This window comes from Chenopodium album, chromosome 2, assembly GCF_948465745.1.
Source record: "Chenopodium album chromosome 2, dcCheAlbu1.1, whole genome shotgun sequence".
In the NCBI taxonomy this organism is placed as follows: Eukaryota; Viridiplantae; Streptophyta; class Magnoliopsida; order Caryophyllales; family Amaranthaceae; genus Chenopodium; species Chenopodium album.
Window position 1 is genome coordinate 59,526,293 of NC_137835.1, and position 19,788 is coordinate 59,546,080.

Below are 19,788 nucleotides of genomic sequence, written 5' to 3' on the forward strand. Positions count from 1 at the left end.
TCCAAAAATTTTGCCCGATCGGGCAAAAATAGCCCCTGAATCCAACTTAGCTTGCGCGCCCGATCGGGCGAAATTAGTTCCGATTTTTAGCTCACTTACGCGCCCGATCGGGCAACGTCGCCCGATCGGGCGAAATTGATGCTGAATTTTGGGTAGCTTGCGCGCCCGATCGGGCCCGAGAGAGCCTTATTCTCCAATTTCGTGTCTTCTTCAAATTTTTTTCTAAGTCTTTATACCTGTCAAATGCATACCTGTACAACAACACTTAAAACTGGTGAAATATCACTCTCCTCGCCTCTCTAAAAAAAATAAAAGTAAAAATAAAAAAGAAAATAAAATAAGAAGAATTGAGGAAAAGGAAAACTAGCCTAGAAAGCATGAAATACGGGTTGCCTCCCGCAAAGCGCTGGTTTATCTAGGTCCCGCACGACCTTCTCACCACCTTGAAACTCATGTTGGAAGTGGAGTTAGGAGAGTCTCCTCCACATCTCTAATGGTAGCACCTTCATGATACACTTTCAACCTTTGGCCATTCACCTTGAATTCTTCACCTTTGTCATTCACCAACTCTACCGAACCAAATTTTTTCACCTTTGTGACAGTGAAGGGACCGGACCATCTAGACTTCAACTTTCCTGGGAAAATCTTCAATCTAGAATTAAAGAGAAGAACCTTATCGCCCGGTGCAAACTCTCTTGGTAAGATCCTCTTGTCATGCCACTTCTTGGTCTTCTCCTTGTAGATCCGCGCACTATCATATGCCGACAATCTAAACTCATCCAACTCATTGAGTTGGAGGAGTCTCTTCTTACCCGCGGCCTTAGAATCCATATTAAGCTCTTTGATCGCCCAAAAGGCTTTGTACTCCAATTCTACGGGAAGATGACATGCCTTACCATAAACTAATCTATAAGGTGAAGTACCGATCGGTGTTTTAAATGTTGTTCGGTATGCCAAAAGTGTGTCATCAAGCTTCATGCTCCAATCTTTCCTTGACTTGGCTACTACCTTTTCTAGGATCGCCTTGATTTCCCTGTTAGAGACCTCAACTTGACCACTAGTTTGAGGGTGGTAACTAAGCCCTGTTCTGTGATATACGCCATACTTCTTGAGGAGGTTATCCAATTGTCTTTCATGGAAGTGGGTACCCCCATCACTAATAATAGCTCGTGGAACACCAAACCTGGGAAATATGATCTTCTTGAAGAGCTTAATGACTACCTTGGAATCATTCGTTGGTGAAGCTATGGCTTCAACCCACTTGGACACATAATCGACGGCTACAAGTATGTAACAATTCCCATTGGAAGATGGGAACGGCCCCATATAATCGATACCCCAAACATCGAATATTTCAACTTCTAGAATCCCAGTTTGGGGCATCTCATGCCTCCGCGAAATGTTGCCAGTCCTCTGGCAAGAGTCACAAGCCTGCACAAAAGTGTTAGCATCTTTAAACATAGTAGGCCAAAAGAAGCCTGACTCATTAATCTTGGCCACCGTTTTAGTGGGGCCATGATGTCCACCATAGGGTGAAGTATGACAACTGGTAAGGACGCCGTGAACCTCCCATTCGGGAACACACCTGCGAAATAATCCATCTGCACACTCATGAAACAAAAAAGGGTCATCCCAAAAATAATGTTTAACATCATAAAGGAATTTCTTTTTCTGTTGGTAGGACAAGTCAGGAGGTAGAGTACCACCCACTATATAATTAGCAAAATCGGCGTACCAAGGGTGATGCTCTACAACTGCATACAGGTTGTCATCAGGGAAAGAATCATCTATATGTAAAGAATCCTTACCCTCAGCATACCTGATACGTGACAAGTGGTCTGCCACTACGTTCTCTGCTCCCTTTTTATCTTTTATTTCAATGTTGAAATCTTGGAGCAAGAGAACCTAACGGAGTAGCCTTGGCTTTGATTCCGCTTTGGCTATCAAGTATTTCAATGCTGCATGATCAGTAAAAACAATAACTTTAGAACCAACTAGATATGATCTAAATTTTTCTAAAGCATAAATAACAGCAAGAAACTCCTTTTCTGTGGTGGCATAGTTGACTTGGGCTTCATCTAAGGTTTTGCTAGCATAATAGATAGCATACAAAACCTTATCCTTCCTCTGTCCGAGCACGGCTCCTAGTGCAAAGTCACTTGCGTCACACATGATCTCGAAAGGGAGGTTCCAATCGGGAGCACATATGATGGGTGCCGATATCAAAGCCTGCTTAATCCTGTGAAAAGCCTCAAGACACTCGTCAGTAAAAATAAATGGGGCATCCTTAAGCAAAAGCTGTGTCAATGGTTTAGCAATTTTAGAAAAATCTTTGATAAAGCGGCGATAAAACCCCGCATGACCCAAGAAGCTTCTAACTCCCTTAACATTGACTGGGGGAGGTAATTGCTCAATCACTGATATTTTAGCTTTATCTACTTGTATGCCCTTATCAGATATAATATGACCAAGGACTACTCCCTCTGTCGCCATAAAGTGACATTTCTCCCAATTAAGTACTAAATTGCATTCTTCACATCTCTTCAAAATTTTAGCGAGATTAATTAAGCATGAATCAAATGAAGAACCATATACGCTAAAATCATCCATAAAGACCTCCATAATAGACTCTATGAAATCAGAAAAAATGCTCATCATGCAACGTTGAAAGGTAGCAGGTGCATTACATAAACCAAAGGGCATTCTACGATATGCAAAAGTGCCATAAGGGCATGTAAAGGTGGTCTTTTCCTGATCTTCAGGGTGAATCGGAATTTGGAAAAATCCCGAATACCCGTCCAAATAGCAAAAGAATTTGTGATTAGCTAACCTCTCAAGCATTTGATCAATAAAGGGGAGAGGGAAGTGATCCTTTTTAGTGGCGATATTTAGTCTACGATAGTCTATGCACATACGCCACCCTGTTACAGTTCTACTGGGAATTAATTCATTTTTATCATTAGTTATCACAGTCATCCCACCCTTCTTCGGTACTACCTGCACAGGACTTACCCACTTGGAGTCAGAAATAGGATAGATGATACCTGCATCGAGTAATTTCATCACCTCTTTCTTGACTACTTCCTGCATGTTTGGATTTAATCTTCGTTGGGGTTGAATGCAGGGCTTGTAATTTTCCTCTAGATGAATCCTGTGCATGCAAAAATCGGGGCTAATACCCTTGAGATCATCAATACTGTACCCTATAGCCTTCTTATGGGTTTTGAGGACCCCTAGAAGTTGGGAAGATTGTAGGTCAGTGAGTGCAGTACTGATGATCACGGGGTGTAGTTCCTGCTCATCTAGAAAAACATATTTTAAATGAGAAGGGAGAGGTTTTAGCTCAGGTTTCTTGACCTCTGCAGGTTTTGATTCCTGAACTAAATTTACTACCTTCATTGTCTCCCTGGGGCTTAACTCTTCTAAGGAAAGAGCTTTTTCAATACTTTGTACCTCATTACCCCAAATGCTTGCATTGTCGCTAGATAAATTCCCGCAGAGAACTTCCTCCAAGGGATCCTTCGCAAGAACCTGTGGCAAGCTATCAACACAAATATCGTCCATTATATCAATTGTATCAATATAACAACAATTTTCCTCCAACATAGGCCCTTTCAAAACCTTCCCTAAATTAAAGGTAACGTTATCGTCACCTACAGAAAGGGTTAGTTTACCATTTTTCACATCAATAATAGCTCCTGCGGTGTGGAGGAAAGGCCTACCTAATATAATGGGTATTTGTGTGTCCTCTGCCATATCTAAAACAACAAAATCGACAGGAATAAAAAATTTACCAAATCTGACAGGTACGTCCTCTAAAATACCTAAGGGATATTTTACCGAACGATCTGCCATTTGCAAAGTTATATTAGTAATTTTTAATTCCCCCATATTTAATTTAGCACATATAGATGATGGCATGACACTGACACTAGGACCCAGATCACATAAAGCTTTATCAATAAAAACATTCCCAATGTGACAAGGGATAGAAAAACTACCGGGATCCTTTAATTTAGGGGGTGATTTATTTTGCAAATAAGCGCTACACTCCTCTGTGAAAGCTACAGTTTCTACTTCATTAAAGGCCCTTTTCCTAGTCAGAATGTCTTTCATGAATTTAGCATAAGCAGGTACTTGAGTGATTAAATCAGTGAAAGGAACTGTTACCTGCAGGTTTTTCACAACCTCTAAAAACTTACCGAATTGTTTATCAAGCTTACTCTTCAGTTGTCTATTAGGGAATGGAAGCTTGATAACTGGGCTCTGCACAACTCCTCCCTTATCTTGCAATTTACCCTGCACAGAAACATTAGCAGGGTTAGTATCTTTTTGTAGCCCTGCAGGGCTAGCAGGATTACCGTTTGGTATAGAGGAATCTAGATCAGGAACTGGTCCATCTTCATGTGGCATAGGAGGTCCATCATAATGTGAACCACTCCTTAGAGTGATTGCATTAGCATGATTTGTAGGATGGATAGGTTGTGACGGTAGAGCTCCCTGCTGACGAGATTGTAGGGTGGATGAAAGTTGTGCAATTTGATTGTCCATGATTTTATTATGGGCTAGAATAGAATCAATTTGCGCATCCCTACTCTCCATGTGCTTTTGCATATTAGCTAGCATCGCTCTAATTTCTGTCATGGCAGGGTCGAAAAATGATGAGGGTGATGCTTGGCTTTTTTGGCCGGCATTAGGATGATAATATTTTTGCTGTGGTGGGGGTTGCTGTTGTGGTTGTTGTGGAGGTGGAGGGTTTTGTACATTGGTACTCCGGTATGAAAGATAAGGATGGTTTTTATAACCGGCATTGTAGGAATTGGAATAGGGGTTATTTTGCCTATAGGTTTGGAAGGCATTAACTTGTTCCATAGAGCTCCTACAATCTTGCTCCCAATGACCTACAATTCCACAATTTTCACAAAAAGCTTCATGGTTAGCAACAGCAGAAACATTAGCTACAGAGTTAGGAGCAGTAGTAAGATTATCTAATTTTTGGCAAATAGATGTTAATTGAGCTTGCAAAAATGATACGGAATCGACATTATGTTTTCCCTTATTTGCAAACCCCCTCGGATTCCCATATTGGGAATTGTGTATTGCCATGTCTTCGATAACCTGCCCTGTATCATCCACATTTAAATTCATAAACCTCCCACTAGCTGCCGAATCTAGTACTGATCTAGAAGAATTTCCAAGTCCATTATAGAATGCTTGGATCAATTGCCATTGTGCTATATTGTGGTGGGGGCACTCTCTCTGTAGATCCTTGAACCTCTCCCAAGCCTCATATAATGTTTCGTCGGCCTCTTGAGCGAAATTCTGAATAGCACTTCTTAGTACCGCTGTTCTCTCTGCAGGATAATATTTATTATAGAAATTCAAAGCAAGAGTTTCCCAGTTAGTAATACCAAGTGCAATTCTATTCAAACCATTAAACCATAATTTTGCATTGCCACATAATGAAAAGGGAAAAAGAATCTCCCTGATTTGGTCCTGCGTAACCCCGGCTTGTCTAATGGTGTTACAATATTGGCAGAAATCTGCGATGTGAAGATTAGGATCTTCACCCTTAGCTCCGCTGAGCTGCTTCCTCTCTATCATAGTGATAAATTGGGGCTTGATCTCAAATTGAACTCCATCTAGAGCCGGAGTAGGAGTAAGGTGCGGGAAGTCTGTGAGCTTCGGTTGCGAATAATCGCTGAGTTTCTTCTGGGCCGTCATCTCTGATTCTGAATCTGAAGGAATATCTGTATCACTAGAATCAGGGGGAGAATCTCTTCGATCGTTGTCCTCCTCAGAACCCGCCATAATTTGTCTATAGAGTCTCCTTTGCCTATGAAAAGAACGCTCGATCTCAGGATCAAAAGGGATATCACCTGATCTAGAACACCTGGGCATAAACAAAGAACTAGAGACAAATATGAGATTTGCCTCAAAGAACTAATGTTCTCTGAGGCAAAAAGGGGGATAATCTAGACTACAAAAATATAATCAGAAAATAAAAATAAAACCGTTTCCCCGGCAACGGCGCCAAATTTTGACAGGGTAAAGTCGTATCCCCTAATCAAAAGTAATTACCTAAATCACCAACTGAGGTAGATAGGGAAGTAGGGTCGAACTCCACAGGGAAACAGGTCTTTTTAATTCTAATTAATTAAAATAATCTAAATTATCTAAGTAACCAATATTTTAGATGTGAATTCTATACTACGAAGAGTGAGTTTAGGGAGAAAAGAATCAATAATAAGGAAACCTAGGGTCACAGGTTCACCAATAATTAATATTCCGGGATAGAACAAAGTAATTAATAATTAACAATGCATAGATAATATGATTAACAGGCTCTCGCAATTTATTAACCAACATAGATCTAACAGGCTCTCGCAATTTATTAGACCTAAGTTCCTATTAAAAATAGCCTTTAATATTAAATCAACATCTGCTCGATTCATCAATTCAATATTGCTAAACATTCACAATCAAATTACATCTGCTCGATTCATAATCTAATTGCAAAGAATTAAAACAATTCAATAAGAAATTATCATGCAATATCAACACACTATCCCTTCATATTGATTATGGATCCCCATAAACCCTAGAATTAAACTACTCACTAATCATCATAATTAAACCAAACAAATAAATAAATAAGAACATGAACAAGAAGACAATTAAATAGCTGAAATTAAAAAGGGAAGAAATTGTACCAAACTAAATCTGGAATTAATGAAGGAATTAAGAACAAGAGTTAGAGAGAATTTAAGAGAGAGAAAAATACTAAGTAGAGAGAGAAAATCTAAGAGAAAGAAGGTATGTAATTAATCCGTACAAAACGTATATATCCTTCTCCTAAAACAAGAATAAACTAAACTTAATCAGACACTAGGAAAAACACGCGCCCGATCGGGCGAAGGGGCGCCCGATCGGGCCCGCCTTTTTTTCTACGCCCAATCTAAAGTGCCGCGCCCGATCGGGCGTATGCTTGCCCGATCGGGCCCGGTCTTCATCTTCAAGGCTTGGACTACGATTGGGCTAGATTACTCGGCCCAATCCATATTTCCTCTCGGGTCTCGAATACATGGTCCAATTGCCTCGTGATCCAAATAACCGAGCCCTTAATCACCGGCTCGATGGCTCTAACCGGCCTTGGGCTCCATAAGTGGTCGTGTTCTTCCAATGCTCGTAGTCGCTTCATAAAAATCCCGGGAAAATGCTCCAAAGGTGCAATTCCCTGCAAAACTTAACCAAAACTACGAAAACACTAGAAAACACATACTAGTAATAAAAGTGGCCCTAAAGGGCCAAAAACACTACTAAATATGACCAAAGGATGGGGATAAAATACTATATAAAATAGACATATCACCTAGAAATAAAACTACTCACACATGGTAAAAACTAAACTAATCAAAGCAATAAAATAAGACATGATTAAAGGAATAAAATAAATAACTAAGATTAAGAGAAGAGGAATCGTTACCAAAATAAATCTGAAATTAATGGAAATAATCAAGAACAAGAGTTGAGAGAGAGAATTCTAAGAAAATAATTAAGAGAGTAAAGAAAGAGTAAAAAGGAGAAGAAGAGATACTAAAATCGTATTACGGGGGAGTATTTATACTCCGTAAAAAAATCCTAAACTAAAACAAATTAAAACGACGTTAAGCGCCAACTAATAAAAACACGCTCCCCATCGGGAGAGGCACCGCCCGATCGGGCGCGCCTTTTTTGCTCCCTAATACTAAACTCCCGCCTGGCCGGGCGCGTCACCGGGCGCCAGCCTAAGCTTCTCCCGCCCGACCAGGCGCGCCTCCGGGCGCCAGCCTCTTTGGCCGGGCGGCTCAATTGGACCAATATTTGGACTACGATTAGGCTCCAATTCTTCGGGCCAATCTGGATTTCCTCTTCCGGTCTTGAATACTCGGTCCAAATGCCCCGGTATCACCTATACCGAGCCCTTAATCACCGGTTCGATGGCTCTAACCGGCCCTGGGCTATAGAATCTGGTCGTGCTTCTCCAATGTTCGTGATTGCTCCAAAATATCTCGGGAAAATACTCCAAAAGCATAAATCCCTGCAAAAGTCAACCAAATCTACGAAAACACTAGAAAACACCAATTAGTAATAAAAGTGGCTCTAAAGAGCCAAAAACACTACTAATTATGACCAAGGGACGGGGGTAAAATACTGTATAAAATAGACACATCATTGCTACATCCATGTGAGGTTCATTATTTTTCAAGCCTTCAACATATATTTGCATGAGCGGCATGGATCCTTGACGATTGCGGACCTAATCTAGAATCTTGACTCATAATTCTCAAACACGAGACCAAGCCATCTAGGGAGGACAAAGGCATCTTTTCGGGGTGGTAATTTTTCTTTTCTAGGTTAATTTTCTTTCTTTTTAGTTCATTGGGTTTACATTTGCCTTCTTGCTAACCATTTGAGCCTTTTCCCTTCTTTTCAAGCAACATCTTTAGAACTTTGAACCTTTTGTTTCATTTTCCTCCATTTTTGGTTTTTGTGAAGCAAATGGTCATGTTTTTGGATTTTTTGGTATATAAGGTTGGATATTGGTTCTATTTGTAACCAAGCTTGTGATTTGTGTATATTTTGTGAATAATGGCAAATGTATGATAGAAAAAGTCGTCCAAAGTTAAAAAAAAAAAAAAAGGCAAGGATATAATAAATGCAAAATTGTAAAAGTCGTCCTAAGTTAAAGAGGCATGGACAATTGCTTTGAAATAAATGAAAATAAAAAAAATAAATGAAAATAAGAAAAATCAAAAATGTTTTGATGTGATTCTTTTCCCCTTTTCAAGCATTGAGGAAAATGCTTCCTTTAAGCTTGGGGAGAAGCGTTTACGCTTTTTGTATATATGCTTGTGGATATAGCTTTGAATAAGCATGGGGGTGTTGGTCTCTTTTTGTTTTGTGATACTTGATTATGGTGTTGAGGATAGATCACCCTTTGCTTCACTAATTAAGAATACCGCCAAATTTTAAAATTTTAAGCCTACCCTCACCCTTTTTGCCCTTACGTTACAACCATTGGGAAAGACCTTTCGACCTAGAGGTTGAGTCATATATCGGGGGAGGGCATTATGAGTTAAAGCCGAAGGAAAGGGGATGCATTGTCAAGACGTCAAGTAGCCCAAAATTATCTCTTTTTCCGGTTCCTTGACAATGCATCCCCTTTCCTTCGGCTTTAACTCATAATGCCCTCCCCCGATATATGACTCAACCTCTAGGTCGAAAGGTCTTTCCCAAAATTATCTCTTTTTTCGGTTCCTTAGTGGAACTTTTGAGATGCTCACTAGGGGAAGATATGAAACTAGTAGGGAGAACGCGGTAAAACCGTTTGGGATGAAAGTGGATTGCGTTTCTCTAGTTCCTATGCTTAGCATATTTATGTTTCAATCAACCTCGGGTATCTTGAAACGTGCACTCCCTTACTTGTTTAGAAAGATTTGCATTCATTTATGCTTGTACATTTGGAAAAATCCTTTCATGAACATTTGTTTGCTTTTCTTGTATTTTGGTTTCTTTTTCATGCTTTGCCTTGTTTGTATTATTATTACGAGAGTTATAGTTTAATCTCTTAGGAAACCTTTACAAGAGCATCACTCGTCCTCTAGGGCGATCTAGGGGTTTAAATGGCTTGTCTTTAGTTGCTAAAATTGACCGTGATTCCTACGAAAGTGAGTTAGTGTATATTCTTGTCTCTTCTCTTCTTTTTGTTTGTTTGAATAAGCTCATCATTTCTCCCTTGGTTTTGTTTTGCTCGAGGACGAGAAAAACGTAAGCTTCGGGGTATTTGATGATCATTTAGGTTGTTTTAACCTTCTATTCATGGCTTTCATGCTTAATAAATGCTTAGTTTTATGCTTTTGGTCTTAGTCTTACCTTTCCTCTCTTAATTTGTAGCCTTTGTGCATTTCTATGGTTTTTCTAGTCTTTTCTCCATTATTTGCTCTATTTTCATGGTTGTAGGTATTGTACGAGGTTCGGGTCTTGATATTGGTGATTTACTAAGGTGGAGGAAGCTTTTGGAGCAAGCTCATGGCAATTGGAAAGCTCAAGATGCAAGGAAGTGGATTCTCCAAGTTCTAGCTCTTGCGCTCTCAGGCTGTGCTCTCATGAAAATGTGGTGTTGAACCCACAATCATGGTGTTTAGGGACTGCCTACTTTAGTGTTCATCATCATCATAATCATGCGACCTTAAAGAACGCACGAAGCCGCAAGAAGATCGAAGAAACCCATAATCACGCGGGCGCGCAAAACACGGGCCTGGGCGTGCAGCCCCGCCACCCCTGCTCGCGCGGCCGCGCCTCTCTGGGTACTTACTTGCTCGGTTTTTGTTCGCGCTTCCTATATATACCTTTGTAAACCCGATTTTCAAAGCAAGTTTAGAATAAGTTTCATTTAGATTTTGATCATAATTTTAGCTTAGTTGAGAGCTTCTCTCTCTAGTTTTAGGGTTAGTTTAGGAGTGGATTTTAGAGAGAGAAAGTGAGGAATTTCAATGGTGATTGAGAGATTGAAGATTCAATGGTGACAATTGTGTTGGAGATCTTCTCTATTATCAATGAGCATTCTTAACTCAATCTCATTTTATTGCTTTGTTTGATTTCATATTTGTTTGGTTTGATTTTGATGTTTAATTGTTGATTAGTGTAGTTGTTCTTCATATATTGTTGATTCTTGATTTCTTTAGTTGTTAGTTGATTTGATGATGATGTTAGAGTAGTTATTTGCTAGGAATTGGGTGAAACTTGTATGATTGATGATTGTGCCTAATTTGGGGATTGTGTTGATTAATTGTTGAGATTAAAGTGATTAATGGAAGTTTGCATGTGTGTAATTCAATTAGGCCTTGAGAATTATGCTAGATTGCATTGTTTGTCTACATTGATACGTACCATTGATTTGTAGCTTGCAATTGTCGATTGAGCTTGATTAGCGATGCTCCTAGTTAGAGTCTCTCGTAGTTGGCGCTAGTTTGACCTCTAGGAGATAGCTTTGTTGACTCTTTTGATTGAGCTTGCCATTAGTCTTCGCAACCATTAACTTGCATGTATTTCCGAGTTGCTACAATTGTCATGATTGCTTGTTGATCCCGTTCCTTGTGCTTTATTTGTTTGGTTTCTTTGTTTGTTAGTTGTTAGTGTTTTCTCTTTATCTTTGTCTTCGACCTAGCTTAGGCACATGATTGAGAGTGCTTGAACATTACCGTTCCTTTGGGTTCGACCCTTGACTTGCCTCTATACTAGTATATAGGTTTGTTAAGTGTTTATAAATTTTATTTGACCGAGGGAGGATTAGTTTCAACGACATAGTTCCGCCCCTCGTCACTAACACCAGTCAATGAAGATGTTGATGTTATAAATACTATCTTGATGAACAAGTTCCCTGGTGATGCAGTAGCCTACAAGAGTTATGATTCATTGATCGATGATAATTGTTCCATCTATCCCATTGAATTCCTGAATAAGCTCTGTCCAAGTGGATTAAGTCCTCATGAGCTCATATTGAAAGCCAATAGTCCAGTTAACCTGTTGCGTAACATTCTACCATCATCTGGTCTTTACAATGGAACACGGTGTTGGGTTTCAGTGAGTCTGACCCACCGCGGAAGGAATCCCGAGTCAAGACCACACTCATAATAATTATAACCATAAAGCATAATTAACTTAAACAGCAAGATTAAGAAAGAGAATAATACCTTTGGTGCGTGCTTTGCTCACTAATTGAGCTCTTACTTCGAAAGCTCTTAGCCACACTCATACGAGGACCTCCAATGAAGTCCACACGCAACCCGAGCACCAAAAATAGTCTATTTCTTAGGAGTTAGCTAAGCCCGTCCTAAACTAGAGTAATTAATTGTGTTTAAAGGTTTTCACAATGATGATGCCTTTTTCAACACTTACTCAAGTGCTTATCCCAATACCCCAAGTTGGGTATTTATTATAGGGAATTGCAAGAGTGAGAAAAGCTCACCCATCAATGTGGGAGATTTGACTTTTTTTCCATTTTATTTTAAATTAAAAATAAAATTAATAATTAAGCTACTAATAAATCAACAAGTGGCATGCTCACAAGAGAAGTTAGGTGAGGACCATTTGGAGAAGAGGGGGGCCAAACTTGCTCCCCACTCCTCTCCCATAGCCGACCACCACACCCCCTCAAGCCAATTACCTCGCGCCACTTGGCACCCCACCACTTGGGCACCAAGGCACCTAAGGTGGGTTGCCAGCTGCTACTTTGCTCTTTCAGCCCAGCAGGCCGCGCACCAAGTGTGCGGGCTGCTAGATGATACGTCCCTTCTTGCCTCTAAGGAACCCGTCCAAGGCCAAGACCTAGCTAACTAGAGCCCAGGCCGTCCCCTGATTTCAACTTTTCATTTTTCTGCTTTTGTTGAACAATTTTTCTTTTTATTAAGTGCCGCCTTTTTTGAGCGGTTTTTTGTAAGATATTTTGCCGCCCTTTGAGCGGTTTTAATTAATGCGAGCTTTGCCGCCTTGTGAGCGGTTTTCCTTTTCATCTATTTCGTACTTAGCAAATTTTACGTATTTTTACATGTTTTGCGTTTTCGTACGATGGGAGGGGGTATGCCCCTTTATTCGACATTTGCCTAGTCCATATTCTAAATGGTTTGATTGACTTTGTAGTTTTTATACCTCAAAGGGTATGACTGCTACCAAGTTAATCAAATCATAGTAATGATTGCCCTTGGACTAGGTGTAACGCCGAATAAACTACTATTGCGGCCGTATTATGGGCCTTATGTGAGCCGTCCATTGAATCTATCGCTCGGACATACTCACGAAATTTCAAGTAATATCTCAACTTTAAAATTTCTAAGTTTGGCTGGGCTTTTTGCCTAGGTATGCCCTTGCCCCCTTTTAAGAAGGTAAATTTCCTTGACGGATTTAGGGTACCTTGTGCCTTTCTCCGTCCGTCCTAATGAGAGACGAACGATTGTCTGTACGTATCAAAGTATATATTATTTTGCAGTCTTTGTGACCGTTTTGCTATATCTTAAATTATTTCGTGTAGCTTTAATAAACCGTGTTGCTATGTTGCAAGCAGCATTGTTATGGCCTTTACCCGGCCTTTGATTTATTTAACAAGGATAACAATAAGATAACAATGCTTGACTTTTCATTAACTTTGTCAAGATTACATTGTTGGGACGTACAGCTTTAATTACAAGGCTCGGTCGTCAAGACCTAGCTATATATACAACTTTTTGGCTAAGTACAAAAACTTTTAAACATGATATTTTTTGAGATTGTCCATGTTCCATGTACGCGGAATTGGACGGCCGTTCAGGGCTTCGATATGGTAAGTGCCATCTCGGACTTCTTCGCTGATTCGATACGGCCCTTCCCGGTTTGGGGTCAGCTTGCCATCTTCATTTGCCCGGCCTACAGCCTCCATTTTCCTTAGTACCAGATTCCCCATTTTTAGCGGACGCTTTGACACTCGGCGATTATATGCCCTTGTCATCCTTAAGCGATAAATTTCGTGCCTAAGCACCGCATTGCCCCTAGCCTCTAGAAGGAAGTCCAAGACGGTCTTCATGGCCTCCCAATTGGTCGTTTCATCGTATAACATCACCCTAAGAGTAGGCTCGTACATCTCAATTGGGAGAACTGCCTCAACACCATAGACCAAAAAGAATGGGGTTTCTCTTGTGGAGCTCTTCGCTGTTGTTCGTATGGACCATAATACATTGACCAACTCATCAGCCCATAGGCCGCCTGCTTTTTTAAGCTTACGCTTGATACCATTGGAGATCAGCTTGTTGTATTCTTCTACCTGGTCGTTGGCTTGCGGTCGGCCGATCGAAGCAAAGCAATGAGCTATGCCCTGATCTCCCAACCATTCCTTGAGTTGAGGTGTTTTGAACTAGGGTCCATTGTCGAACACCATTGACTGAGGTACGCCAAATCGAGTAATTATGCTCTTCCATATGAAAGCTGACACATTCGTCCACTTGATGCCCCGAACGGCCTCGGCCTCTACCCATTTTGTGAAGTAGTCTACTGCTACAAACACATATCGCCTTTGGCCAGATGCTGGCGTGTAGGGACCTAAGATGTCCATCCCCCATTTAGCAAAGGGGAGCGGACTACTTATACCCGACAAACTCATGGCTGGGCGATGGATCAAGGTTGCAAATCTCTGGCACTTGTCACATTTTTTCACCATTTTCATGGCTTCCGAATTTAAGCTTGGCCAGTAGTAACCCATATGGGTGGCCTTTTCAGTCAGGGCTCGTCCTCCAATGTGGGAGCCGCACTGCCCCTGATGAAGGTCGTCCAGCACATCACACCCTTTTTCAAGAGTAATACACTTCAGGTACGGCTTCACAAAAGCTTTCTTAAACAACTCCCCGTGCTTCATTTCAAACCAGGCCACCCTCTTCTTCATCATCCAGCTCTCTTTAGGATCGGCCGGGAGTAATCCATCCCTTAGGTAGGAAATCATTCCATCCATCCAAGTAGAGCTTCTATCAATGATTTGTACTGGCTCGGCATCAATACTCCTCTTTTCTTTCACTTCCCAAAACACTGATCTGGGAGTATCACATGATGCTGAGGATGCTAATTTGGAGAGGGCATCCGCCTGATGATTAGACGAACGATGAACTTGTTGCAGAGAAAAATGCTCTAGGCCCTTGGCCTCCTCTTTGACAATCTTCAAGTATTTCATCATGGCCGAATCCCTTGCCTCAAAGTCGCCATTCACCTGGCCGACTACCAGTACGGAGTCCGAACTCACGTCCACTTTGGTTGCTCCTGCCGCCTTACACATTTTAAGGCCGGCCAGGAGAGCTTCATACTCGGCCTCGTTGTTAGAGGCTTGAAACTGAAATCTCAATGCATACTCAAACTTATCCCCCTCGGGAGATTGACAAATAATTACAGCACCACATCCGGTCGCTGTTGCACTACCATCTACAAACACCTTCCAGATCTGGTCTCCAGCCGACTGTAAATCCGGCCGTGTCATCTCAGCCAAGAAATCAACAAACGCCTGCCCTTTTATGGCTTTTCTGGGCTCGAACGCGATGTCAAAACCCCTTATCTCTATGGCCCACTTAAGCATGCGACCACTAGCTTCTAAAGTTGCAAACAGCTTCTTTAGTGGTTGATCAGTATAAACCACTATTGAATGTGCCAGGAAATACGGCCGCAACTTTTTAGATGCCATGTACAGTGCTAGCCCAAATTTTTCAATAGGAGGGTACCTAAGCTCGGCATTGTGTAGCACATGGCTAATTTGTCCCCTGATTGGGTGTACCAAATCTGTTGCACATGGCATTGTGTACCAAATTTGGTGGTCGTCCCATTCAACAAGCAGAACGGCACTTAAGAAATGCTCTGAAATAGCGAGGTAGATGTACAACTTCTCATCTTTGAGTGGACTGACGAGCCGAGCCAATGTATGTAGATGACTTTTTAACTGTACGAATGCTTCCTCTGCCTCCTCCGTCTACTCAAACATAGCTTTCTTTTTTATGGTCTGAAAAAATTAAAGTATCGCCATTTGTCCCCTGATCTTGGCAGAAACCGACCGAGTGCTGCCAAACAGTCGGTCAGCCTTTGCACTTCTTTGATTGTTCTTGGGGACTTCATGTCCAAGACAGCTTGAATTTTTTCAGGGTTAGCCTCAATTCCACGTTGATCAATTAAAAATCCGAGAAATTTACTGGACTCAACACCAAAGACACATTTCTTTGGGTTTAACATCATCTTATGCCGCCTGAGTTCGGTAAATGTTTCTCGCAGATCCTTCCGATGTTCGGCCGACTCTTTTGACTTGACAATCATGTCGTCAATGTATGCCTCCATATTCCGGTCGAGCTGATCTCTAAAGACCGTGTTGACAAGTCGCTGAAATGTTGCAGGGGCATTTTTGAGGCCGAACGGCATTACCTTGTAGCATTAGCCCCTGCTCAGTCACATATGCAGTCTTCTCTTGATCTTCTTCCCATAGAGGAATTTGATGGAAGCCGGAGTATGCGTCCGTAAAGCTCATGAGGGCATGCCCGGCCGTAGAATCAACCAAACGGTCAATCTTTGGCAAGGGAAAGCTATCCTTAGGACATGCCTTGTTCAAATCGGTATAGTCTACGCACATTCTCCAAGTTCCATTCGGCTTCTTCACAAGTACTACATTAGCCACCCAATCAGGGTAATAGCATTGCCAAATGAAACCGGCGTCCAGCAGCTTTCTCACCTCAGCTGCGGCCGCCTGATTCCTCTCTTCTCCATGATTTCTTTTCTTTTGGCGAACAAGTTTAACGGCTGGATTCACAGCCAACTTATGCACGGCCAGGTTAGGGCTTATACCTGGTATTTCACTAACTTCAAACGCAAAAACAACCTTGAATTCTCTCAATAATTGAACCAACTCATCTCCAAGCAGATCCATAGCTTTAGTGCCGACACTAACCGTCCGACCTGGTTAATCGGGGTCAAGCACTACATCTTGTTGGTTGCCAACCGGATAGGGTCTCAGTTCATCGGGCCGACCGACAGCCATTAGTTGCTATGCTTGGTCGGACATGACCTGTTTTCGCTTTTGGCCGACCTGGTATGCTTGGAGTGTGGGTTCTTCCCCTTTCAACTCGGATGGCTTTCCATGTCCATGAATCGTTGGCTTAACAACTATCTGGTTGCACTCTTTTGCCATTTTCTGACTTCCTTGAATCGAACCAATCTTTCCGTCCGATCGTTCAAACTTTTACAGCATTAAATGGGGAAAATCACAGCCTTTGCAGCATTTAGGGTGGGACAACCGAGTATGACATTGTAGCCAGTCAACTCCTTTACCACCAGGAATCGAACGACCATGTCCCTCCCTTCTCTTTTTTTCCTAAATCGGACTAGCAGATCTATCTGTCCGACTGGGTGAATGATGTTTCCCCCAAATCCTACCAAGGGATGAGTGATGTCTTTCAGAGCATCTTCTGGGAACTTCAAAATTTTCAGGGCGGCCAGACTGATGATATCATATGAGCTGCCCGTATCTATCAGTATTCGGCCCACCTTTAAATTGGCTATCTTCATAATGAATATCATTGGGTCATTGTGCAGGGCTTTGACTTCCCCCCGGTCAGCTTTAGACACAGTTACCTCGGGGAAGGGTTCAGCCTTTATAGCGTCCGCCTGCATCACATTTCCCAAATTCAAGTCGTTCTGCTTAATTGCCTTCATGGTGGGGCTGCCTAAGGCAAACCCCCCCGATATCACGGCCACAAAGTCCAAATCGGTACTGTTCCCATCATCTTTATCATTTTTCTTCTTTTTCTCGGACGTGTTGTCTCTCCGTGTGTATGTGAACTTGGACTTCATCACATAAGAGTTCATCATGCCCTTCTCGACTAGCTTGTTCAACAATCTCTTCAAATTGATGTAATCGTTCGTGTCATGTCGTACGTCCTTGTGGTAATGACAGTACTTGTTCTTGTTCCTGTACTGAGCCGGGCCTCTTAGCGGCTGGGGCTTTTCAAATTCAAATTTGTCTTTGATTTCCATCAGGATGGAGTAACAGTCCTTGTTGAACTCATACTGGGGCTCATATGTCTTGACCTTCTTGGATTTCTGCTGCTGGCCGTCGGCCACCCAGAGTTCTTTCCTTTTGTTTCCATCTTTCTTTTTTCCAACCAAGTCTTGCTGAGTAGATTGTTTCTTCCCAGCTCCCTTGGCCGGTGCCTCTGCTTTTGTAAGAGAACAAAAGTCGGCCGCCTCAATATAAGCTTCGGCTTCCCGTAGAACACATGCGTATGTCCGAATCTTTTTCCTTACCAGGTTAAACTTAAAACCATTATGCCTTAATCCCCGGAGAAATTCAGAGTAAGCCATTTCATCCAGCAGATTATAAATTTGGGCTTTTTCTTGGTTAAATCTCTGCACGTACGACCGTAAGCTTTCATTTTTTCCTTGGACAATTGTCGCCAAATTAAGACTTGTCTTTCGAGGTGGTATGTTGTAAGAGAAATTTCCCACGAACAGCAAACTAAGAGTAGTAAAGCAATTGATACAGCCGGCCGGAAGGCTATTGAACCAATCCCGCGCCACACCCTTCAAAGTGGCCGGGAAGCATTTGCACCAGGTAGCTTCATCTACACTTTGCAAGTACATTAGGTTTCTGTACGAGGTGATATGTTCCTCGGGGTTGCCCGTGCCATCATAGGCTCCCATGAGTACACTTTTCACCTTCGGCGGCTGAGGAGCGGTTAAAATATCCTGCGAAAACGGAGGCGGCTTATCTCCAAGAGTCAGTAATCGCATCTACCAATCAATTAGCTGAGGTTGCACATGATATCCGGCCAAATAGGGAGTCTGGCCGAAGACCTGGGGGCTCGGCTGCAGAATGTCGTTAAGACCCTGAGGGGGCTTATACTAAGGCGATTGCACTGGAATGGGGGTTTGAGTTCGCACAGCTTGACTCCTACTGGAGATGGCCGAATTGCTATGCTGGGAAAAAAAGTGGTTGGAAAATTCATCCGGCATTGTGGGAGTTGAGGCCGTGTCCGAGTAAGCGGCATGTTCCCGCTGCTTATGCCGGAGGTAGTCCCTTGCATCCTTCCATCTTCTAGACGGCTCTGTCTCCTCTCTTCGAGGCCATCTACTCGTCCCCCCAGCCGAATTGATTTTCGCCAACAGATCAGAGAAATTCGTCCATGGCACCCTTGGAGACCTTCCATTCGGCTGGCAAAATGGGGTGTTCCTAGCATCTGTCGCATTGGTTGCTTTGTTTTGAGCTTTCTTTGGAGCTCTTTCTCCTTCCTTCCTGAACGGTTGCCTAGAGGTAGAAGCTCGGTTGCTCTTAAACTCTTTCCAAAGTTTGTTGAGCACGACCTTCAAAGAGGCAGCGGTAAGAGGAGGATCATCGGCCTCTTGAAATGAGGCGGTTAATGGATCGCTGGTAAGGATTGTAGGGATTATGTCCTCTACATGGCCGTCCTGGCCGGGGCCAGGGCCGGCACCTGGTGTCTGACCATCTATTGCCATAGCGGACGAGTATCCCCACAGACGGCGCCAAATGTTTCGGGTGTTTTTTGGATTTCCTTGGATACTAGTCACGCTCTTCTGGCAACGAGATTGGGACACCTGCAAAAATGAACGAATATTCCTTAACCGGAATATTCGCCTCCGACGATCAAGTTAGAGATCTGAAACGGAAAAGGCTAGAGAGAGAAAGTAGAGAGAAGTTGGAGCTATTTAATGCTCTTGCTTGTAATGTCGTAATCCACCCCTCCCATCCTAAATGATTGGGGTATTTATAGGGGTGGGAGTTTGTGCCCCTTTAGGGTTTGTACCCTAAAATTCTGTGACGTGATTGGCTGCGCAATCACGCGATGCCACGTGTAATATGGGGGCGCCGTTTTGCTGCTTTCATGAATATCTCTCGGAATTTGGGCCATGATGTATTAAGGCCTTTTTAATGCTGATTTCAAGGGCTCTGTATGCCTTGGACACGCGGCATCTTCCCATAGTGACACGTATCACCCTTCGATTGGGTCACGTGTCGCTACGGGATTGGTCCACGTACATGAAATATTTTTACCTCAAACAGGAGTGACTTTTTTTTAAAAAAAGAAATTATTTAAATGCAAAAAAAAAAAAAAAAAAAAAAAAAAAGACTAAACCTAACTATGGTTAAATGTTTAGTTAAAATTAGTCATTGATGTTATAATTAGCTTAATATATAAAATTCGAGTTTACCAATGATAATAAGTTTTTTTGTAATTCACCACT

General features: G+C 42.1%; 1 protein-coding gene and 1 non-coding gene across 2 annotated transcripts; one reads left to right on the top strand and one right to left on the bottom strand.

The window, feature by feature from the left end:
- The first annotated feature begins 5,236 nt into the window (after window positions 1-5,236).
- Window positions 5,237-5,343, top strand: LOC145608176 (small nucleolar RNA R71). The gene has a single exon (XR_014105746.1). It is a non-coding gene; the product is annotated as a small nucleolar RNA R71 (small nucleolar RNA).
- Window positions 5,344-13,924: 8,581 nt separating this feature from the next.
- LOC145573577 (uncharacterized) lies at window positions 13,925-15,343 on the bottom strand. Its single transcript, XM_081631798.1, has 2 exons — window positions 14,662-15,343; window positions 13,925-14,352 (listed from the first exon to the last, which is right to left on the bottom strand). Exons 1-2 carry the CDS (start codon window positions 15,341-15,343, stop codon window positions 13,925-13,927), a joined length of 1,110 nt encoding a protein of 369 aa, XP_081487924.1.
- Window positions 15,344-19,788: the final 4,445 nt, after the last annotated feature.